This window comes from Urtica dioica, chromosome 11, assembly GCF_054948205.1.
Source record: "Urtica dioica subsp. dioica isolate 48M chromosome 11, U.dioica_male_clone48M_v1_H2, whole genome shotgun sequence".
NCBI classification, from domain to species: domain Eukaryota; kingdom Viridiplantae; phylum Streptophyta; class Magnoliopsida; order Rosales; family Urticaceae; genus Urtica; species Urtica dioica.
In genome coordinates, this window is record NC_142766.1 from 22,030,517 (window position 1) to 22,054,285 (window position 23,769).

General features: G+C 38.5%; 5 protein-coding genes across 5 annotated transcripts; 3 read left to right on the plus strand and 2 right to left on the minus strand.

The window, feature by feature from the left end:
- The first annotated feature begins 418 nt into the window (after positions 1-418).
- On the plus strand, positions 419-7,848 carry SEC (Tetratricopeptide repeat (TPR)-like superfamily protein). Its single transcript, XM_089600859.1, has 28 exons — positions 419-739; positions 963-1,108; positions 1,292-1,390; positions 1,469-1,519; positions 1,692-1,808; positions 1,966-2,022; positions 2,592-2,711; positions 2,988-3,050; positions 3,147-3,225; positions 3,311-3,420; positions 3,505-3,558; positions 3,725-3,792; positions 3,886-3,988; positions 4,271-4,473; positions 4,615-4,711; positions 4,838-4,909; positions 4,998-5,074; positions 5,150-5,266; positions 5,557-5,641; positions 5,730-5,897; positions 5,984-6,094; positions 6,173-6,259; positions 6,354-6,481; positions 6,573-6,655; positions 6,824-6,929; positions 7,040-7,186; positions 7,304-7,424; positions 7,515-7,848. The coding sequence occupies exons 1-28, from the start codon at positions 550-552 to the stop codon at positions 7,626-7,628; spliced, it is 2,973 nt and encodes a 990-aa protein (XP_089456985.1). The 5' UTR covers positions 419-549; the 3' UTR covers positions 7,629-7,848.
- A 108-nt stretch (positions 7,849-7,956) lies between these two features.
- Positions 7,957-9,852, minus strand: LOC149382425 (Pentatricopeptide repeat (PPR) superfamily protein). Its single transcript, XM_089600860.1, has 2 exons — positions 9,068-9,852; positions 7,957-8,970 (listed from the first exon to the last, which is right to left on the minus strand). Exons 1-2 carry the CDS (start codon positions 9,747-9,749, stop codon positions 8,069-8,071), a joined length of 1,584 nt encoding a protein of 527 aa, XP_089456986.1. The 5' UTR covers positions 9,750-9,852; the 3' UTR covers positions 7,957-8,068.
- An 80-nt stretch (positions 9,853-9,932) lies between these two features.
- On the minus strand, positions 9,933-11,414 carry LOC149382426 (germin-like protein subfamily 1 member 20). Its single transcript, XM_089600861.1, has 2 exons — positions 11,257-11,414; positions 9,933-10,685 (listed from the first exon to the last, which is right to left on the minus strand). Exons 1-2 carry the CDS (start codon positions 11,384-11,386, stop codon positions 10,138-10,140), a joined length of 678 nt encoding a protein of 225 aa, XP_089456987.1. The 5' UTR covers positions 11,387-11,414; the 3' UTR covers positions 9,933-10,137.
- Positions 11,415-13,923: 2,509 nt separating this feature from the next.
- On the plus strand, positions 13,924-14,866 carry LOC149382427 (germin-like protein subfamily 1 member 13). Its single transcript, XM_089629955.1, has 2 exons — positions 13,924-14,079; positions 14,182-14,866. The coding sequence occupies exons 1-2, from the start codon at positions 13,953-13,955 to the stop codon at positions 14,718-14,720; spliced, it is 666 nt and encodes a 221-aa protein (XP_089486081.1). The 5' UTR covers positions 13,924-13,952; the 3' UTR covers positions 14,721-14,866.
- Positions 14,867-17,971: 3,105 nt separating this feature from the next.
- On the plus strand, positions 17,972-19,069 carry LOC149382428 (germin-like protein subfamily 1 member 17). Its single transcript, XM_089629998.1, has 2 exons — positions 17,972-18,146; positions 18,308-19,069. Exons 1-2 carry the CDS (start codon positions 18,023-18,025, stop codon positions 18,865-18,867), a joined length of 684 nt encoding a protein of 227 aa, XP_089486124.1. The 5' UTR covers positions 17,972-18,022; the 3' UTR covers positions 18,868-19,069.
- The last annotated feature ends 4,700 nt before the right edge of the window (positions 19,070-23,769 follow it).

Below are 23,769 nucleotides of genomic sequence, written 5' to 3' on the forward strand. Positions count from 1 at the left end.
CATAATAAACATTGCTTAAAACTTGCCAAGGTAGTTGCTGTTTTAAATACCAATATTAAAAAGACAATATGGAAATATTATTTTGTGAAATTTGCCATGTATAAGAATATTGACTATTTTTTAAACGAATTTGAAATGTCGGCTAAATAACCATTCAAACGTTTTAAACGACATAATTAGTGTGATTTTTCTTAATTTTATAATTTCTTTGAACATCATTTCATTTTATTAAGTTTTATTCTATTATTTTTCCAAATTTATCCATGAATTTTAAACAACCAATTAAAAAAAAATAGAATTCAAAAAATTAAAATAAAAAACAGAAAAAATGAAATAAAATAGATAGCCTAGCGCGCGTTATCTTCACGCTAACTATCCGAAAGTATTAATAAAAAAACACTCGCCAAAAGAAAAGCTAAGTTGTAATTTAGATTTTGCTTAGCTTTAAGAACAAACAGAAGATCGAGAGGGTGGGAGTGCTAGGGTTTGGGACGAAGATCGGAGCTCGATTGATGGTAGCGATTGGAATCTAACGGCGGAGAAGAAGAGATGGCCGTGATATCGGTGCACGGCGAGGTTCGGCATCACCAGCCTCCTCTGTCGCAGAACCAGCAATTGGCCATGTTGGGGAGTTCGAGAACTCTATTCGCAGTGGATCGCGACGAGTCCTTCGCGGCGAAGCCTGAAGCTCAGGCTTCGCACGGTTTGGTGGCCTTCAAGGGTTCCGATTCCATCGAAGGTTCGGTTTTCAATTTTTTTTTTCTTTCTTTCTGTAAAGTTGTTGGTTTTTTGATCGAATTGTCAGAGATTTAGGTTTCTAGCGATTATTTTTGTTGAGAATTTAGAGTTTTTTATTTTTTATTATTCGCTAAATTTGTAACGATGGATGAATTTTGGAGCTCGGGTTTTTATCGATTGTAACAGCAAGTGTGATGAATTTGTTATTTCTTCGTACGATGTAGTTGATGAGAACACACATTTGGCGCTAGCACATCATATGTATAGGTCTGGGAATTTTAAAGAGGCTCTAGAGCACAGCACTACTGTCTACGAGAGGAACCCTAACAGGACCGACAATTTGCTTCTACTGGGCGCTATTTACTATCAGGTTGTTTTCTCTTATAAATCTCTCAAGTTCAGCGTTTCTTTTATTGTTTTGTATGTCTTAAACGTTAATGGTCGCGTTGGGGTAAGACTGATTAGACAATGCACGTCCCTTTGTTGTTTGGAATCAGAAAACTCTGACCTCTTGCCCTTTTTTTTTTCTTCTTTTTATATATGGGTTCTACAGTTGCAAGATTTTGAAATGTGCATATCTAAGAATGAAGAAGCACTTCGAGTTGAGCCACATTTTGCTGAGTGTTATGGCAACATGGCTAATGCATGGAAGGTATGTTGGATAAATGATCACTTAAACGGGTTGCTTAAGATTTCCGTTGCTAATTGGTTGGGTATTCCCTTCATGCAGGAAAAAGGCAATATTGATCTTGCGATTCGCTACTATTTGATTGCCATTGAGGTCTGTGTGTTATTGTGAATTTATTTTCTTTGATTTGAAGTTGTTCCCATAAGGTTAATGTACTCTATATTTTGGGTACTTTTAACGGTCTTAAGTCAATATTGATGCCTGTCTTGGCGTCATTGATCACCTTTGATTGGCTGATTGATGCCTTGCTTTCCTTATATTGCAGCTGCGACCGAATTTCTGTGATGCGTGGTCAAATCTAGGAAGTGCGTATATGAGAAAAGGAAGACTTAGTGAAGCTGCACAGTGCTGTCGTCAGGCACTTGCTCTTAATCCTGCTTTGGTATGACTTTTCAGCATTTCCTCTGTATGAATCTCGTCAGTTGGCTTGTAGGATTTATCTTTTGTTTTTGCTTTTACTTATTGTGAACCCAGGTGGGATCTTGTTGCCTCATTTTGTTGTTGCCGATCCTTCTTTTTTATTATCAATTATGATGTAGGTTGATGCTCATAGCAACCTTGGGAATCTAATGAAAGCGCAAGGATTGGTGCAAGAAGTAAGTGCCTGAAATTGACATACTTCCTGGTGTGTCTAAGTCTTGCATACTGGAATTCAAATATTATGCCCTTAGTGTGAATGATGAGTTGTTGTATACTTATTGCATATTCTTATGCTAGAGACCACAGTTGTAGGTTTCTGGACCTATGAGTAGATTACTGAGATTTAGCTTGCTTCCATTTTTTGTTTTGTTATGTTTTTTTAACGATAAAATAAAAGTTATAGGCTAAAATAGCCTGTGGTCAAGTGCCGTGTAATTTGTGGCTGGATCAGGCCAGAGGCTAGGTCAGTACTCATTTTTCGAGTCTGGCTCGGGTTGTTAACCAGTCCAATACACTGTGTTTGTAATTTGGTGTTTTGACAATTGCCAAACACATTTTATCATTTATAATAGTATGTTCGTTCTACAAAAAGATTTGAATAGCCCGAATCGAACTCTTCTTAGGCTCTAAATAGTTATGATAATTGATATCTAAGAAACCCATTTTCATTTTTTATATCCGACAAAGCTACTCATGCACTAGAGCTACAGATGGAATGTGAAGGATCTAACCTGTAATTATGCAGGCATATAGTTGCTACGTTGAGGCATTGCGCATACAGCCCACATTTGCGATCGCATGGTCTAATCTTGCCGGTCTTTTTATGGAGTCAGGTGATCTTAATAGAGCTCTCCAATACTACAAGGTATTTTTGCACTTTATTTTCTTATGTTCTTTGGATCGGCTGTCTTGTTTTCTAATGATATGAATCTTGTGTTCTAAGAACTATAAAACATGTTTGTTTTCTTTTCCATTTGGTCCGATTATCAGTTGCGACAGCCAACTTAGATTGAGTTTGAGCGTTATTCTCCTCTCTTAGCTATCGGTATCATATAATTTTGTTGGTCTAATCGCGCCACTCAGAGGTAATTGACGAGTTCTTTGTTTCTTGGTCTTTATGTAATTTTTTTTTTCATTGCAGGAGGCTGTAAAGCTCAAACCTGCATTTCCAGATGCTTATCTGAACCTTGGAAATGTATATAAGGTAAGGTGTTATGTGCCCTGTGCCACTAAGGTTGGGTAGCTGCAAGTGCATGGACTCGAATAGGAGAAAACAAGATGTTTATTTTTCATTTTCCAGGCTTTAACAATGCCTCAAGAGGCAATTGTGTGTTATCAACGGGCTCTTCAGACAAGGCCGAATTATGCTATGGCTTTTGGTGAGTGTAGTTAATCTTAACTGATAACTCTTCTGTAACCTTTGCTAGTTTTGTCTCTGATGACATGTCCAATAATTTTTTGCAGGTAATTTAGCTAGTACGTATTATGATCAAGGCCAATTAGACCTCGCAATCCTTCATTACAAGCAAGCCATATCTTCTGATGCAAGATTTTTGGAAGCATACAACAACCTGGTTAGCCCTTGACAAGTGAATATGATTGAATAACTAGAATATGCGTAGAATATGTGTTGACTTAGTTTTGTTCACTACTGTTAGGGTAATGCTCTGAAAGACGTTGGCAGAGTAGAGGAAGCAATTCAATGCTACAATGTATGCTAATTTTCTTTTGTACATATGTATATTTTACTTCTTTATTTTTAGTTTAATTTTTAATTTTTTTTTATCTACCTTCAGTAAATATTGTGTCCTATTTGAAGTGGTTCAATGATGTAGTTATTCTTTTCCTCATTACTCAATTTCTTTTGGATGTGTGAAGCAATGCCTTTCATTACAACCTAACCACCCACAAGCACTTACAAATCTCGGGAATATATATATGGAATGGTAAGTTACCCTGAAGTCCTTATGCTGTTGTTAGCTTAGAGACAATTCTGGTAGATCAAGTCTTTTTTACATGAGATACTGTTGCATGAGCAGGAACATGGTGTCCACTGCAGCTTCATATTACAAGGCCACACTGACGGTGACAACTGGATTATCTGCTCCTTTTAACAATCTTGCAATAATTTATAAGCAGCAGGTAGTTAATTTTTTCCTCTCATACTTTGGTTATTTTATCTATGTTTTGGACAACTATCAGAAGCATAATAAAGGAGTTGTTCCAATTTAAGTCTTTTATTTTGTTTTTATCTGTAAGGCTAAACTGTCCATGGAAAATATGATGGAATACGCATTTTAATTTCTCCCCTTGTTGGTTTTAGCTGAGTTTTTTTTTTTATTTTTTTTTAATTATATATATTTTTTATTTTAAATTTATTTATTACTTCGATGAGAACATTTCTTGTGTCATGGTACTTCACAGGGAAGTTATTCAGATGCAATATCTTGCTACAATGAGGTTCTTCGGATTGATCCTTTGGCAGCTGACGGGCTTGTCAATAGGGGAAATACATACAAGGAGATAGGTAGAGTCAGTGAAGCAATTCAAGACTACTTGCGTGCTATAACTGTCAGGCCAACTATGGCGGAAGCCCATGCAAATTTGGCTTCAGCTTATAAAGACAGGTATTTGTTGCACTCACTGTCCATGTTTGTTTACATGTTCCCGATAGGATCGTCTTAAATTTTCAGCAGCTCTTTTAGCCATCCATCTACAAAGCATTTTGTTGTTTTAGATTAGAACTTACTGAGTTGTATATGTGCCAGTGGGCTTGTTGAGGCAGCTGTCAAGAGCTATAGGCAGGCACTACTTCTTCGCCCTGATTTTCCTGAGGCGACTTGTAACCTGCTACATACTTTACAGGTGTGTTGAAATCCTCAAGTTTAATGAGATATCTATATAAGCATTATGAAAATTTGCCTTTGTGTAGCACATGTAAGGTCTTTTAAGTTTCCCCATCGTTTGTGCTTATTTGGATTGCATATACAGTGCCTTTGCAGTTGGGATGATCGTGACAAAATGTTCTCTGAAGTTGAGGCAATTATCAAGAGACAGATAAGTGTAAGGATCAGTGTATTTCTTGTTACTTTTTATTTTCTTCCAATAAATATGCTGGCTTCTTAGAGTAGATACAATTTTCCTTCTCCAGATGTCACTTCTTCCAAGTGTGCAGCCTTTCCATGCAATAGCCTATCCTATTGACCCAATCCTTGCACTTGAGATTAGGTACGATACTCATAGTGGTTCAATCTTTTGTGGATGTGGTAGAATGTCTCATTTTTTACTATATGTTTCTTGTAGCTGTAAATATGCGGCACATTGCTCTGTAGTGGCTTCCCGTTTTGGGCTTTCTGCCTTCAACCATCCTGCCACAGTTCCTGTAAAGCGCGACGGTGGAAATAGAAGACTCAAAGTTGGGTATGTCTCTACTCTATAGGCTGCATGAACTCTAAGCTAAATTTTGGCACCTTTTAAAAAAAAAAAAAAAAACTAGGGTTTAGTTCCTTGGTCCCTCTGCTGACCCCACAACATTTGGGGAACTAGGAACACTAACAAATGCTTAATATTTTCTTATGAATCTTCATTGGGGGGCTTGAACCCAGGACCTTTAGGAAATAAACCTTGGCTGGACCACTAGACCAACAATTCTTGGGTAATTTTGGTACTCTTAAAGCAGCGTTAAACCAGCATCTCTATCCATATTGCAGATATGTCAGCAGTGATTTTGGTAATCATCCTCTGTCGCACCTTATGGGGTCTGTTTTTGGCATGCACAACCAGGAACACGTTGAGGTAGTTGTCCTTGATTAATTTCTCCCATGCTTAACTGTTGAGCCCAAAATAAATTTTGATTTAATGCAATCAACAAACTACTTTGAAGGTGTTTTGCTATGCTCTGAGTGCAAATGATGGTACCCAATGGAGACAACGCATCCAGACTGAAACGGAACACTTTGTTGATGTTTCTTCAATGACGTCAGATGCGATTGCTAAAATGATTAATGAGGATAAGATTCAGGTCTTAGTGAACCTGAATGGTTACACCAAGGTATAGCCTTCTTGATATTATTTTGTTTTGACATACTTTACGCATCAGATTATACTAATTAAGAAACCCGTGATATTGCCATGCAGGGTGCAAGAAATGAAATATTTGCCATGCAGCCAGCACCTATTCAGGTTTCATATATGGGTTTTCCAGGGACTACAGGCGCTAGTTACATCCATTACTTGGTTACTGATGAGGTAAAATTTGGCCAAATTCAACTAACCTGGTTTTATCTTCATTTCTATTACTGAGAGATGGCTTTTGTTTTCTTCCAGTTTGTCTCTCCACTGCACAACTCCCATATTTATTCCGAGAAGCTTGTACACCTTCCGCATTGCTATTTTGTGAATGACTACAAGCAGGTCAGTGTTTATTTTTCCTTCCTCCCCGGAGGAGTAAAATCATGTTAGTGTAGTCATATAATATGAAATGAAAACTCCTTCAATCTATGTACAGAAAAATCGGGATGTGTTGAACCCAAACTGCCAGCACAAGCGATCTGATTATGGTCTGCCTGACGACAAGTTTATTTTTGCATGCTTCAACCAGTTGTATAAGATGGACCCTGAAATATTTAACACTTGGTAATATGATTGAGGATACACTTCTATTTTTTTCTCGGCAGTTCTTACTTCTTAGTAGTAGACATCTCACTGTTTAGAGTGCTTCATGTAGGTGCAATATCCTAAAACGTGTCCCCAACAGTGCCCTTTGGCTCCTCAGATTCCCAGCTGCTGGTGAAATGAGACTTCGAGCATGTAAGTTGGGTTATTTTTCGATATTTTAATCTCAGATTTGTGTGTTGAAGCTTTCACTTGTTTATTTAAGCGGTACTGGAGCACCTTTTAAAAAAAAGTTACTGGGCAATTTTATTTCTATTTTTTAATATATATATATATATATATATATATAATTTATTTTTACAGATGCTGCTGGTCAGGGATTACAGCCAGACCAGATAATTTTTACGGATGTAGCAATGAAAGATGAACATATAAGACGCAGTTCTTTAGCTGATTTATTTCTTGACACGTAAAGTCTCCTTCAATTCAGCTAACATTGGATGATTCAAAGTTTGCTTTATGCTATCTATGTTTCTTTGGGTTTGGTTTTATGTATCGTATAACTCTCTTTGGATTCAGGCCTCTATGCAATGCCCATACAACGGGCACGGATATCTTATGGGCGGGCCTACCGATGGTGACATTGCCTCTTCAGAAAATGGCCACAAGAGTTGCTGGGTCGCTTTGTGTTTCCACTGGACTTGGCGATGAGATGATTGTTAACAGGTAGGCCTTTGGACATCTGACTTGGTATATAATGAAATCTGTCAGACTAGTCAAGTCTCATAACAGCTCAACTTCGTTCATTCCCTTATTTGTATTTTTTTTATATAAATATTATAGTATGAAGGAGTACGAGGAAAAGGCAGTGTCTTTGGCACTAAATCGACCGAAACTCCAAGCTCTGACCAACAAACTCAAGGCAGCTCGGATGACGTGCCCTTTATTTGACACACAACGCTGGGTGCGCCACTGTGTTTTTATCATTACCTTGTTAACAGGAACGGTAGTTTCTTATGAGTTTTTTTTTTGTTTTTTTGGCATTGCATTGCAGGTAAGGAACTTGGAAAGGTCTTATTTTAAGATGTGGAATCTACACTGCTCAGGCCAGCGTCCCCAGCATTTCAAGGTCACTGAGGTTGATTCGGAATTTCCCTGTGATAGATGAGAGGTATAGCTTGGAAGATGGCCGGAATTGTAGATAGCCAACTCAGCTTGAGGAAATATTCTGAAGATTATTATGATTTTATTTATGATACCTAAAAGAATATCAAGATTGCCAAACAAAATTGTATTTGTTAGATGTGACTAATAATTCCCGTTTTTTAAGGGAAAATGATCTACTAAATACACATCGCACAGTGCAAACCCAGTTTCCCTATTTACCAGTTCTCGCCCCAATCATTATTCTTCCTAGCAAAGATAAAATCAGAATACTTAAAAAAAGGGGTATGTTTGGAACTTAAACTTGAGGAAAAACCTAAGTCACGATCCCATCTACAGCATGTGTCCTTCTCCATTCTATTTCCTTATTTTTTTTTTCTCTTGTAAGTACAATGCAAAACTTCGATTTTCTATATAAAAAAAAAAAGCCATGAGCAGCGGAGATCATGAATCACGAAGCGAAACTTCCAACTGCTCAATCTTATTAGCCAAATCGTGATTCCCCCGATGCTTCAACCCGTCAGTGACCAAATCGAAGCACCTCGTAATCGGCATCATCCCTTTCTTCGCCATCTCCGTCAAGAAATACGCAGCATCGACGTAGCGTCCCCCGCGGCTGAACATGGTGATCATCATCGTGTACACGGGCCGATTCGGCGGATGGCCTTTCGCCTTCATCTCCCCGAAGAAACACAGCGCATCATCAAACATCCCGTTCCTACACATCCCCTTGAGTATCGGCGCGTAGAGGCTCGGGAACGGCCTGTGACCGTCCTCCATCGCCCGGTGCAGGATCCGAAACGCCTCGTCGATCTGTCCCAGCTTCGACACCGCCGGAATCAGAAACCTATACGTGTTGATATTGGGGCAGAGTCCGAGGCCCAAGACCTGGTGGTAGAGGTCGACGCAGAACTGGACTTGGCCGGATTTGCAAATCACTTCCACCAGAGTGTTGAACGTAGCGACGTCGGGCAAGAAGCCCTCGGAGGCCATCTTCCTCACCATTTCTTTGGCGGACTCGATGTAGCCGGCGTTCAACAGCCCTTCAATCAGAAGATCCCGGCCTCTCACCGGAGGATTGTAGCCTTTCTCGCTCATCTCCTCCAGGAATCTCTGCGCTTCCTTCATCTTCCCGTTGGAGCACCAAGCGTTGACCAGCACCGAGTAAGTCCTCTTGTCCGGAACCAAGCCTTTCCTTATCATCCTCCTCACCAGAGCGTACGCTCCATGGAAGAGCTTCGATTCGCAGAGCGCGAAGAGCAGAGAGTTGTGAATCTCCGTCGTCGGAGTCAGCTTGAAGAGCTTCGGAGCTCGGTTGAAAACCTCCACCGCCTGCTCCGACAAGCCTTTGCGATTATAATCAAATTCAAAGCACATGAATCAGACTCTCTGAAAAAAGCAATCGCCGGAGATAAATCTCTCGATCTATGACTGTGAGCGTACCTTGTTTGCCGTACTCTTCGATGACGGCGCAGAGCGTTTGAGGCGAGACGGTGAGTCCGAGCGAAGTCTTCATCTGATCGAGGAGCTTCCACATGGACTCGTACTTCTTAGTGCGAGCTAGGGTTTTGACGAGCTCTTCGACCTCAACGGAGGTCGGACGATAGGAGGTTTTGTAGGATCGGACCCAGTGGAAGAAGCGGAGGGACTCGGTGCCGTGGCGGTGGCAGGCGCGGAGAACTCGGTACACCATTTCCGAGTCCAAAACGGCGGTGGAGATCCGAAGCTTGTTTAGGGTTCGCTCCATATAGAAATCGCGCTGGACGATGTTGACGATGAAGTGCACCGCCCCAAAGTAGTCGTCCTTCGCCCCCGACGACGACGGCGGCGGCGGCGGCCTCGTCTCCACGCCGGAGTTGTTCTCCGCGTGGTCTTCGAGTCGGTCTCGGCTGCCATGGAAGGTGAATGTGGGAGAGGTGTGGAGGAGCAAAGTTTGTGCCTTGAAGGCGTTTGCGATAATGCGTGTGAGAGTTGTGAGGGAAGTGAGTTTTTGGGAACACGGAAGCATATCTCTCGCCCGTCCACTCTCTGAAGAAATTGAAGAAGAAGGACGAAGAAGGACATGGCGTTTTCTATTTATGCATACAAACGACACGTCGCTTTTGGTAAGGAATTCAAACAACATGTCGTTTTACAGTGGCCCCCAACTTTTTCATTTTACAGGATTGGCTTTGAAGAGAAAATAAAAAATTTAACAGTACTCAGCGAAGAATATGCAGATCTATATGTTTTAAAGTCCATTCTCTTCCAACTTGTGATTGATTCCTATTAACACAATATGGTGTATATTATCGAACAAGAATCAACGAGACAAGAAAATTATTATATTATATAATTGGGCAAGTCATTCACTAATTTTCCTCTCAAGGCTACTTATTACAAAGACACGGAAGGGCTAAAAAGACTACTAATCCCTTCTTACTTATTCATTATATATATTGAGAGACAAAGACATGATCAAAAAGATCAATTATTATTATTATTATTATTATTATCATTAGAGTACGTAGATCCTAGGCAGACCCAAAACTCCTCTGAAGCTGCTCAACCACGTCCTGATCGAGCCGGAACGCCCGGGCGAGAATCTCGGCGCTGATCGGAGGGTTCGAACCGAAGACAGTGTTGGCAATCGTAACGACACCGAAATTCTGGCTCCCGAGGCCGGCAAAAGCCACGGCTGGGGTTCTCCCGGGGTTGAACTGGAAGTGAATCATTCCGACGGGAAAGACGAAAACGTCCCCGGCGTTGAGGACCCTCGAGAAGAGGCGGTTTCCATCCTCGTTGGAGGACACGAAGCCGACGTAGAGCGTGCCCTGAACGACGACGAGGATCTCGGAGCCTCGCGGGTGGTAGTGAGGCGGGTTTTGGCCGTACGGTGCGTAGTCGATGCGGACGAGCGAGACTCCGAGTGTGTTGAGGCCTGGGATTCGGTTCACGTTCACGGCCGTCACGTTCGACCCCACCGCGTTGTTGGTGTCTCCGGCGATGTTGAGCCCCGATGTGAAGAAATCGTCCGCGTTCACGAACGCCGGGTTCTTGCAGAATCTACCGTTCACAAACACTGTCTCGTCGAAACAAATTAAATATCGAGTTAATGTTGGCGTCGCGCCGAGAAAAATATGGTGAATATGGACCCCGAGCGGGTTCGAGGAGTATTTTAGGGGGGCTAATTTGAAAAAAAAAACTTAGGAGGGCTAGAATGATATTCTCTTTTTACAATAGAATATACAATTTGAGGAGGGGCTTAATCCCCCTGAACTTAAAATAAGGGGGCAAAAATGATATAGAAGTTTCAGGGAGAGCATATTATTAAAAATCCTATTAATTTGGACTAGAATGATATTTTTACAGAAATTTATTTTTGATAAATAAAAATGGGTTGGAATTCTTGGTGCGACAATAGATCTGATTGCACTATTTTGCTACTAGAAAACTAAAATATTATAAACTAGACAACTCTTCTTGTAGCCTTTATGGCTAGTTTATATATAAAAAAAAATGTTATTAAAGAAATAAAAATTAATAAATTACACTCCCAAAATTTAGCATCAGAGAAAGTCCTTTGAATTTTTAGGTTCTACATTGGGAAAACATGTATAATAAAACTAGAATGAAGGCCTTGTATTTCTTACGTATTCTTTCGGGGTCATCTGCGGCGACGCAGAAATCCTGCAGAGGACTCGGATCATAAGCAGAGGCGATCGAAGCTGCCAAAGCCAAGACAATGGCGAGAACGAAGAGAGCATGAAATTGCTTAGTCATTGCTTGAAAAATCTCTCTTCTTTAATCAATCTACTGATTTGTGTGTTTTGCATTGGCTTTTCGTCTATTTATAGTTCAAATTTTTCCAAATTCTCTGCTCCATATTGATTACATTGTCGAAGACGCAATAGTGAAAAAGGCTTATCCTTTTTTGTTTGAAGAAAGATGGCTTTTTGCAGTTCCTTTCTATAATCAGTGCTGCAAATTTACAGAAGATAACTTGTGACCTACGCAATTAATGGAGCTACACACACATACGCATCAAGCTAACATAAATAAGTCGGTGTTAATTAGTCACCCGATATTCTTTTTTATTAATCTCTATTTACCTTAATTTTTTTTCAAGAATTTTTTAAAGGTAAAATAAAGATTAATAAAAATGTGTTACAAAATTGCTGTCTGAATTTCATTAACGGCCGCATCGTTTGAATTTTTTATGAATGAATTCATAGTGATTTCAATATTATAAGAATGAAAAAGTATAAATAAAAATGAATTGTTAACTTTGAATAATTTCCTTTCCTATATCTCGCTTATTGGACACACAACAATATTCCCCAGCTAAATATATAGAGGAACAATAACTTTTTCAATTTACTACCATTATTAGACGAAATTTAAATCAGTTATAGTATATTATCATTGATTTTTCTGTATATGCTTGCTTGAAAAAGAAAGTGTGCTACGATAGCCAATTTTTCTTGATAGGACCACATTCTCTAATCCAACTCATAATCCATTTTCGTTTACTCTCGATGATTATAATGCAATTACAAATTAAGTTGGATAACCAACTATTTGTGCTGAAAAACAATGAGGCTACGAACGAATGTGATAGTGACACTAAAAGACCTGTGATTTATTAAAGAGTTAGTTAGGAGGTCAACTATCAGGGATATATATATATATATATATATATATATATATATATATATATATATATGTGTATTGAATGATTTAAAAATAAGTATTATACTTAATGGGCCAATTGGTGGCAGCTATTCAAGTGAGGTCCACGCGCCGAAACAAATAAATTTAAATGGATTTTTATTCCTCATAGTGAATCATTGATCGAGTTCGGCTTTGGGTTTGTAACTAATGTGTGCGCTCATGACGTGAGCGACACAAATGCCGGTTAAAATTAAATAACCCAAAACAAGTCACATTATTGCTAAAATATTTGATCAATTAACCTAATTAATGGCCCGGCCGGAGTGGTGGTCGAGGGTTCATACCAGTCCTTAATGACTATATCGAGCCTTTAAACGGGCATGCCTAATCAAATTGCATCATATAATTGGCTATATATAAAATTGCATCATATATTGACAATTGTAAAATACAATTTGATTGATAATAAGAACGGTTAATTTTCAATTATTAACTAAAGATTAGCTAAAATGTAACATTTTTAAAAATCTATATAACTACATGAGTTTTCACTCGTCTTGTAAGCTTTTATAATACTTTCTTACGTATATTGTAAGCTTTCAGTAATTGTCACTCGCCTGATACTACGAAGTTATGAACAGTTGATGATAAAATAGAACGTAGTTGTAGTTATAAGTGATTTTTTTGTAACTCATAAATTATTTCACCACCCCATTTTTGTTACAAGGAAAGGAATAAACCCTAAGAAGAAATGATTTCTTCTATGTCGTACCACTTTCATTATAAATAATACTATATCTTGATCCGCAGAAATTAAGAGGTGTACGTCGTTGATGAATTGTACTACATTTTTTGCCGCAAACAAGAAACAAAAGAAAAAGACGAAGCAATGAATTGTACTACACGAGACAAAGTCTTTCTGAAAATGAAAAAAAATCTCAAAATGTTATTTTATTAGCATATGGCTCATGTATACATAGGGCCTAGAGGATAGAAAATCAATTCTCTAAAAAAAAGATAGAAAATTGACTTTTTCATTTCTGAGCGTGTAACAAAATGAAACCGAGAAAGTGAAATTAGATCGACATGTTTGTGATTTTTACTTGTCCGATAAGAATTTTAATAGGTGATGGTATAAGGAAACTTCCAGTTTGTAAATTCTCTGATGATATCATCTTTCTTCTCCTTCTTACCTTTACTTTACACAAACGGTCAATATATTCGGTTTCTAAACCTTATTATTACGACGGAGGCCTAAACAGTCAATTCTTGAAAACCCTTTTCACAGAATGTGATATGACAGTGAATGATCGAAAGAATGAAAACTATTATGGATGAAAAACAAAAGACCAGAAGAAAGTAACTATCAAGCACTAAATTATTAACATAGATAATATATTCAAAGGTTGTTGAAGGCTTCTTATTAACAAACACAAAAAAAAAAGAAGATAAAACTATCTAGCCAGTGGAACACAATTTATTATATTATTCCGTTTGAGTGATTAGAGTGTGGTCAACTTCTAATTAATAATCACAAGTAGGAAATTATTAGCATAAAATTATGCATTATCCAATACGATTACGACCAACTCAAAGATCTCCAACTATAAATTGGCAAACCCTATCGTAACATTTCTCACCCCACACTCAAAGCAACGAATATATACACACAGCGATGATGAAACGTGTTCATTTCCTTCTCTCAATCACCGTCTTGGCTTTGGCGATTTCCATCGCCTCTGCAAATGATCCAAGCCCTCTTCAAGACTTCTGTGTTGCAACAGACGATCCTCACCGTGCCTGTAATTAACTACTACTATTTGACATATATACATATAAACACGTCTTAGAAAAAATGTCAACCTAAAATATATTTTCTTTTGTTCACGTGTGTGTGTGTGCAGTGTTTGTGAACGGGAAATTCTGCAAGGACCCGAAGGAAGCGAAGGCTGAGGATTTCTTCTTCTCGGGCCTAAACATGGCGGGAAACACGGGCAACAAAGTCGGAGGCAACGTGACGACGGTGAACGTGCAACAAATCCCGGGGCTCAACACTCTCGGGATATCGCTGGTTCGCATCGACTACGCGCCGTACGGCCAAAACCCGCCCCACACTCACCCACGCGCCTCCGAGATCTTGGTGGTCGTCGAGGGAGAGCTCTTGGCCGGCTTCGTCTCGTCCAACGGGGACGGAAATCGGCTCTTCACCAAGCTCCTCAAGAAAGGCGACGTGTTCGTTTTTCCGATCGGTCTCGTCCACTTTCAGTTCAACCCGGGCCACGTCCCCGCGGTGGCTTTCGCGGCTCTCAGCAGCCAAAACCCGGGAGTCATTACCATCGCCAACACCGTGTTCGGGTCCAACCCTCCGATCGACCCCGAGATCCTCACAAGGGCCTTCCAAGTTGACAAGGACATTGTCCAGTTTCTTCAGAAGCAGTTCTAGAAATAGACTGACGAGTTTTTTTTTTTTTTTTTTTTTCTTTTTTCTTCTTCCTTTAGTGCATGTTTTTCAATTGTTTTCGTGCCAATAATTAGAATGGTCATATGTGTGTCATTCTTTCATTGAATAAAAGTTCTCTTTCTCCGTTACTTGTATCTGTACCGAATCTGGGCGTATACGGTTTCATTGAAGACAAATATATGGTGATTTCATATAATGTTGGGCTTAAAATATGGATAAAAATAGTAAAAAAAATAAGGGTATAAATAATTTGTAACAGTTCAGGGGACAATCTCAAAGATGGAGCAAAAAAAGTAAATTAGGGGGCCAACTTTTTTTTTTTTAGGATCATAAAAAATATATAATACATAAAATATATAAGAAAGAAAAAAAATTATAATATAAATAATAGTAAACCCTATTTTTTTTTAATTTTTTCATAAGGGACATAATAGAAAAAAGATAACCATCTATTTTTTCTGCCATACTCAAATAATCATACGCAATACATCAAATATTAATTAGAAGGAAAAATAATACATGTTAATATATATATAGCTTCTCAAGTGTATCAAATTGTTCGTCATCAACAAGTCGAGCTAGCTTCAAGTTAGTTATTCAAACTCAAAGTGAGTGTGTAATTCTTTTGGGTCCTGTTTTCTTGCCGACATGATTGGATTTGATCATAATCTCTCTAGCGCCAAGTGAGTTGTCTAGCCCTATTTTTATGTGGTGGAATTGCTAGGTTAATTAATGCAATTATCATGTAAAAGCTTTAAGGAAATAAAACAACTCAAGAAATATTTAAAACATAGTTAGGTGATCGGCACCTACACGTCGGGGTAGCTAGTCGTCTAGCCAGGGCCTTTCTGCATTATTTTCCACTTTTTTTATTTCATTAAATATCTTTTTATTTTAAAAATATACAAATTTTATTTTATTAAATATCTTTTTACTTTAAAAATTTACAAATGAAAATGTCTTGAACTTGTTTTTTTTACATATTCACTCTCCTAACTTGTTATTTTATATTTATTTATAAATAAATTAAAATGATTGACTTATTTTGATTGAAGGGATACAAATGAAACACTATAAAAAAAAAGACAGAGGACCTAGATTTTTAACTATATATAATTAATTTAATTATAAATATTATTAGACCTCGTTCTTATATGCTCCGAGACTCTAGAACTATTCCCTTATATAAAACGAGCACCTCTTCGAAGTACCTAACAATATTCTCACACACAACATACACACGAAATACACCTATGCAAATATTGACACTGATCACCCAGAGAGGTACGAAGAAAATTCGACAAATTGCTCAAATTTTGACATGAACATTTATAACTGTTATTTAACATTAAAAATCATAATTAAACTACAAAAAAAAAACTACCTGGGTTTTAAAATCTAAATGAGATATTTGTATTAGTTCAATAAGCTCAAAGTTATATATACTATTTAAAATTGTGGAAACCCAAAATAAATTTATGTTATATTAACAAAAACTAATTAGCTTCTGAGCAAACATAACAAAGACTAATTAGCTCCAATAATTCGATGATTGCTGACAGTAGAGCGTTAACTTCATTGACGATACACACATGCAACAAGTTATAATTAAGATGCGGTATTAATTATAATTTTCTTTTGTTTTTTTATGAGCATTGACTTTACCCCATTAACATACTCAAAGTCATATTAAACCCACAAATATTTAGACACCCGGACATTTGGCGAACGTTAAAATAGTGTCAAATTATTTAGTTATCATGACAATTTCTTAATTTATATTTAGGTTTTTAGCTAATTGATGATTATATAGTCTATATGGTAGATGATAGAGAAGAAACATCTTCAAATAGATAAAAGGCTATGTATGATTTTTTTTAGAAATGACAATTAAAATTACATGATATATTAATAGTGCAAGCGTAAATAGTGCTATTGATCAATATTACATAATTTTAAGATAAATTTGTAAGGGACATGTATTTCTGCGCAGTCCATGAGATTTGAATTCAGGAATACCTCTTAGACGAGATATGTGTAGGATTACATGATTAATATTATAATATAATTATTCAAATATTAAAAATATAATTATATTTAACATTCTCATTATATGGCCCGTGTGTTGTCTTAATTAGACTATTTTTTTTTTTAAAATGAGTTGATAGTTAGTCTAAAAATTTAATATTAACGGAGATATGCCTAGCTCTCTTAATGATATAATTACCAAGTAAATTAAAACTGTTGAATACTTTCTTGTAATTTACAAAATATAATAACCATTGGGTTTTTTAGTTAATTTTTCTTTTTATCGTAAATCATACCGCCAATGATCACAATTTTATTTTTTTTGGCCCGCTACATGTACATTTTCTATTTAATTTTGTCCAAATAACACGATCAGTAAAACACACACAAGTGTCATACTTGTATCCTTCACGAAGTACCTGAAAAGCTTAATAAGTAATTAGAGTATTAAACAACAATATTGTTGGACCAATTGGGTTTTATATATAAAAAAACTCAGTACAGGGCCGATTCTCCGCCATTTCCGACACAGCAATAAAAAAATATAAAAAATTACCTAACATTTTGTGCATATCGATCGTCTAACTTCAACTAAGCATATATGATATATCAACTAAAACTATCTGCTACGAGAGCCAATCAAGATTCAAGACTACTTCACCACAAGAACCTTGATGAATTAGTACCCGAATATTCGTTACCACTGTTTTGTTAGTTTTCCTCAGAGTCAAAGTCCTGCGTCCAACTTTTGTGATAAAATGAAACACGGTTATTAGTTTTATTATTATTGTAATGCTGACAATGATGGTGCACCATTTTCACAAATATAAATGATGGTGCACCTAAGGTAGTCCTATGAGTAGTTAGGAAATGGAAGAATAGTCAAATATAAATTTCACAAAGTAAATCCGAAAAATACATACAAAATATACCGCTATAAGAGACTCGAAAGCATATCAGTTATAAATAATATTTGACAGTTTCAACCACTAGTAGAAACTAACATATATGATTGTTTATACAAATAGTACAAATGGGGAATTATTAACGTGTAAAGAACTGCATTAAGTTTTGAACCAAGTCTTCAATAAATAATAAACAGACCAGGTCTCTTTCCGATTTGTGAAAAAAAAAAAAAAATAGACTGGTTCATGCACAAGCCTACTATAAATAGACGTGGATCATAATGCATATTTCTCATCCTTCACTTGCAATACACACATAAACACACATAAAGTACCTGAAAAACATCCATCATGAAGAGCACTCACTTCCTAATTTCACTTGTTCTTTTCGCTTTGGCAACTTCCATTGCCACTGCCTATGACCCAAGCCCTCTTCAGGACTTTTGTGTCGCTACAAACGACACTAAAAACGCTTGTAAGTTATAACTTATACCCTATTTTATGTAGATTTATGTATTGTTATATATATATATATATATATATATATCTCTTTTTTTTTGTTCTCTCATTTTATCCGTACAAACCCTATTTTATCATGTACATTGTCTTATATATTGTTCTTTTTTATATGAGCAGTGTTTGTGAACGGGAGATTCTGCAAGGATCCAATGCTTGCCAAGGCCGACGATTTCTTCACTTCGGGCCTCGACGTGGCCGGAAACACCGACAACCCTGTCGGCTCGATTGTAACCGCCGTGACCGTCGACAAACTCCCAGGGCTCAACACTCTCGGGGTACAGCTCGTGCGTATCGACTACGCGCCGTACGGACAGAACCCACCACACACTCACCCACGCGCCTCAGAAATCCTGGTGGTGGCCGAGGGAGAGCTCTTGGTGGGCTTCGTGACCTCGAACATCCAAGGCGCCAAGAACAAGCTCTTCACGAAGTACCTCAAGAAAGGTGACGTGTTCGTGTTCCCGATCGGTCTCATCCACTTTCAGTTCAACACCGGTCACGCTCCGGCGGTGGCTTTCGCCGGACTTAGCAGCCAAAACCCGGGAGTCATCACCATCGCCAACGCCGTGTTCGGGTCCGACCCTCCGATCAACGCGGATATTCTTGCCAAGGCTTTCCAGGTTGACAAGGACGTTATCAACAAACTCCAGAAGCAGCTCTGGTACGACAACAACTAGAAAAAAAAAATACATGATTGCTTCGGCATGAATGACATCGTATACTTTTCTTCGTTTTCTGTTGTATTTCTCTAATAATTAAGTAGAATGGTGATTACGTGTGGTATACCATTCTGTCTGATCATTTCGTGTCACAGCGTTTTGTAGTTATCAATGTTCTAAGTCGATAAGACTACGTGTTTTACTAAGTTCAATAAAATGAAACTCATATTTTTGTGTTTAAGTCTTCGTTTTTCTTTTCTTGGTACATTGCTTGATATTATTAGTTTCACGGACAAACGTGGATAAATTTATTGTCTGCGCTTTTTCTATAGTTTGATCTTGCTTTTACTTGATAGATATTTTTAAAGACTTTTGTATACAGTGTCAAATTATTTTTTATATACATGTAATGGTTTTATGATGTCACTTATCATTTTACTGAAAAATTGTATGACAAGATAGATCATACCAACTAGATGCACAAAGGTAAAAGCAGAACTAACGCAAAAAACTCACTGAATCGATCGAATCGGGCACAATCTATCAACCAGGCCAACGAGTTTTTTCTAAGATGTTAAGAACATGATATAAAGCATCTTTAAACGATTTGTTCCAAACTATAAACTTAGCTAGCCAATCAACTTATCAACATGTTATTTCATTTACCTGTCGGGCGAATAAGGAAGTAAACAATTTCAAATGTCTATTTTATGTCTTGTGTTTTGAAATTGATTAGAATCATACCATCAACTCACTTATTTATTAAACGTAAGGTATGAAAGCATCGTTTGACTAAAATCCAACGGATATGAACTAAACCAAGAGCTATAATGGGTGGGATTAGAAGTAGCGGTACAATTCTACGATGACGTTATAGGAGCTGTCGCGACTCTCAATCTTGCTTACCTTTCATGTATGCTGTGTTGGGGTCGGTACTCTCATTTGTTTAATTTGTCTTCATGTAGTATATCTTCTTTTGTTACAACATAAAAGAACTTTGTTTCATGTATTAGTTTTTCTTGCTATAATTGCTCAGCTTTAGTGATATGTATTTCATTTGTAATGTTAAGTTGTAGTTTGACGTACTAGAGATGTAATGATGGCCTTGACTTTGGTAGTTTGGTTTTTTTCCCTAAACTAGTGAAGGTAATTAAAAGAGTCGAGTATGTGCTCAAAACCAAGTGTAGAGGTGGGTTTCGGAATGCCAGTGGTTTTAGGGCCGGTCCGTATTAGATTTTATGGTTTTATTCTCTCTTTGTGTGCTGAGTAGTGTATAGGTTTGTACTGATTATCAACCTGATAGTTAGTTGTTTTTGCTTTTACCTTAATGTCCTTAACTTGTGAGGATAAGTAAATGGCTTTTTGGTTTTTTATTTTCACTCGGTCCTCATTATTGGTCAAGTGTATTTATTGTATTGTTTGACTCTCTTTATAGAACAGAATGAAGTTTTTCCTTTTCTGAAATTCCTCTTCGCTTCGTTCCTAGTTTTTCTCTCCGAGGTCTTGAATCTAAAATGGTATCAGAGCAATTCTCTGTGAATTGCTTGTGATCAATACCTCCATTATTGAAAACAATCTTCTTCTCTTTCTCTTCCTGTCAATTTCCTATATCGGCGTACACAGATGTCTGTCGAAGAAGCGTTGACCGGAGATTCATCGGCGATCAGAGCCACATCACGAACGGCTTCGATCGATGAAGTGATTGATCCTTTCTTCTTGCATCATACTGATTCACCAGGTATGATCTAGGTGACACAACAGATGAATGGTGAGAATTATTACTCGTGGAGCCGATCGATGAAGATGGCGTTACAGATCAAATGCAAGCTAGGTTTCATTGACGGCTAAATTCCAAAACCTAGCGCCTCCAATCAGAATCACCTAGAGTCCTGGAGGAGAAACAACAACATCGTGATAGCGTGGATCCTCAATTCATGTACAAAAGAGATTGCTTCGAGCGTGACCTATGGAGATTCGGCGATGGACATCTGGAAAGATCTTCAAGAGAGTTACGAACAGAGTAACGGACCGAGGATCTTTGAACTGAGAAGAGAGAATAAAACCATAAAATCTAATAGTCCGAGGCTTAAACTATTTAGGCAATGGCCTAAAACTCAAAAAAATAAGGCCAAGAAAAGGCTTCAAATTTTAGGAAAAAATGTCTCAATTTTTTTTTTAAAAAAGCTATTATACCTAATTTTTTTACTATATGTTTAAAAAGCCCTATATATTTCTATTAGAATCTCTTCAGAGAGAAATCTAGATCAAAGAATGAGTTTGAGAATTGAAAAGAATATTCTCATTGATGAATTCTGTTATCGATACAAGCTATATACTCAGAGTGGTTGTTGTAACCAACTCCTAACTAACTTGCTATGTGGCATTACATGATTGGTTTACGCATATAAATACAATAAGCTACTGTAGTCTCTTCCTCATGCTACACGAGTGTATCTTCACGTACACGTCACCTCATACTCTAATAGTCCCCTTCAATTTGAGCGCGGTTAGATCTTCCACTCGGAGTTTGTCCCGCCAAGAGAGGAACTGATTGCTAGAGATGGGCTTCGTGAGAACATCTGCCACCTGTGCTGACGCTGGAATGTGACGAACTTCAATTTCCTTGCGAATGACCTTCTCTCGTACAAAGAAGAGGTCCAATTCTACATGCTTAGTTCTGGCATGTAGGACTGGATTGGCTGAGAGAAGCATTGTGCTGAGATTGTCGCACCACACCACAGGCGCACACGGTTGAAGCACACACAACTCGGAAAGAATGGACTTGATCCATGACAGCTCTGCAACGACCCCAGCAAGGCTTCGATATTCTGCTTCAGCACTTGATCGAGACACCGTGTGTTGTTTCTTGGATTGCCAGGCGATGAGATTGTTGCCAAAATACACACACCAGCCTGTGGTAGACCATCTGTCATCAGGATCACTGCCTCAGTCAGCATCACAAAAGGCAGTGAGGTTGAGAGAGGCACTACGCTGAAGATGAAGACCAAACTTTGGTGTGCCCTTGAGGTATCTGGGTATCCTCTTAACTGCTTTCCAGTGGATCTCGGTCGGGGCTTGCATGAACTGGCAAACTTTATTCACCGAGTAGGCTAGCTCAGGACGCGTAATGGTCACATATTGAAGTGCACCAACCACACTTCTATAGTGGTGAGGGTCCTCCAGTGGTTTGCCACCAAGCTTTGAGAGTGTTTGACTGCTCATCATTGGTGTGGTCATACCCTTTGCTGAGCTCAAGTTTGCCTTTTTGAGTAGGTCATTCACATACTTGGTCTGGCTGAGTAGAAGTCTCTCTGAAGTGGTTGTTTCTTGAATGCAAAGAAAGAAATCCAGTTCCCCTAGATCCTTCAGAGCAAACATGGCATCAAGCTTAGTAATAACTGCCTTAACCTGTGCCGGCTTGTTGCCTGTGACCAAGATGTCATCAACATATACCAGTATATACATGGTGTCAGAGTTTGTCTGCCTGATGAATAAGGACTTATCAGATTTGGCACTTTCAAAGCCAAGTGACCAAAGTGTTGTATGTAGAGTCTTAAACCAGACCCTGGGAGCTTGCTTGAGGCCATATATGGCTTTGTGCAGTCGACACACCTTGGATTCTGCGCCAGTGACTTCAAAACCTTGAGGTTGCATCATATAGACTTCCTCTGTGAGCTCTCCATTTAGGAAAGCGTTGTTGACATCTAACTGAGCAATTCTCCAACCTCGTGACAGGGCTAGAGTGAGGACAACTCTGACAGTTGTGGGCTTGATGACCAGGCTGAAGGTCTCAGAGAAATCAAACCCAGGAGTTTGATGAAACCCCTTTGCAACAAGTCTGGCCTTGAGCTTGTTAAGACTGCCATCTGCGTTTTCCTTCACTCTGAATACCCACTTGCAGCCAATAACACGTCTATCTGGGGGTAGTTCAACTAATGACCAGGTGCCATTGTTGATGAGCGCACCATATTCAGCTTGCATGGCTTTTGACCAACCAGGATCAGATAGTGCATCAGGAACTGAGTCTGGTTCTTGCATACAGACAAGGAAAGCCTTTGGTTTATGTATTCCAGCCTTAGAGCGAGTGCACATGGGATGGACATTTGTGGGGATGTTTGTGGTTGGTGAGGGGTCAGGTGGTGGTATATTTGTGGTTTGTGTGGGTATAGGTTGGTTGGTAGGTAATTGCAGTTGGGAGATGGGTAAGACTTCTTGAGCAGGTTGTTGGTACCCCTCAGGTGATAGGGTATGTTCTGGTAAGGGTGGATCAGATGTGGAGAATGTAGGTACATGTGATTTGTGGTGTAATGGTATCACAGATGTGGTGTTATGTGGTGAGGTTAGATCACTGGGTGTTTCAGTATTGTCAGAGGAAAATAGAGACTTGTAGGGAAAGGTATTTTCATCAAATAGGACATTTCTAGATATGATGATTTTGCCATCGGAGTCTAGGCATTTATATCCCTTGTGATTTATGCTGTACCCCAGAAAAACACACAACTTTGATCTGAAATCCAGTTTATACCTATTGAAAGATCTCAAGTTGGGGAAGCAAGCACATCCAAAGCTGCGTAGAGTAGAGTAGTCTGGATTGGCTTTGTACATGACTTGCAGAGGAAATTTCCCATGTAGAACTGGTGTAGGCAGTCTGTTGATTAGGTACACACTTGTCCCGAAGGCCTCATCCCATAGGTCTATTGGCATAGCAGCTTTAGCTAGTAATGTGAGCCCAGTTTCCATAATATGGCAATGCTTGCGCTCAGCAAGCCCATTTTGCTGATGTGCATGAGGACAGGAGAGCCGATGATCAATGCCTTGCTCAGTAAGGTAGGTGGTGAAAGCTCTGAACTCTCCTCCCCAGTCAGTTTGTAGTGCCTTGATCTTGTGTCCAGTTTGCAGCTCAACCTTGGCTTTGAAGTT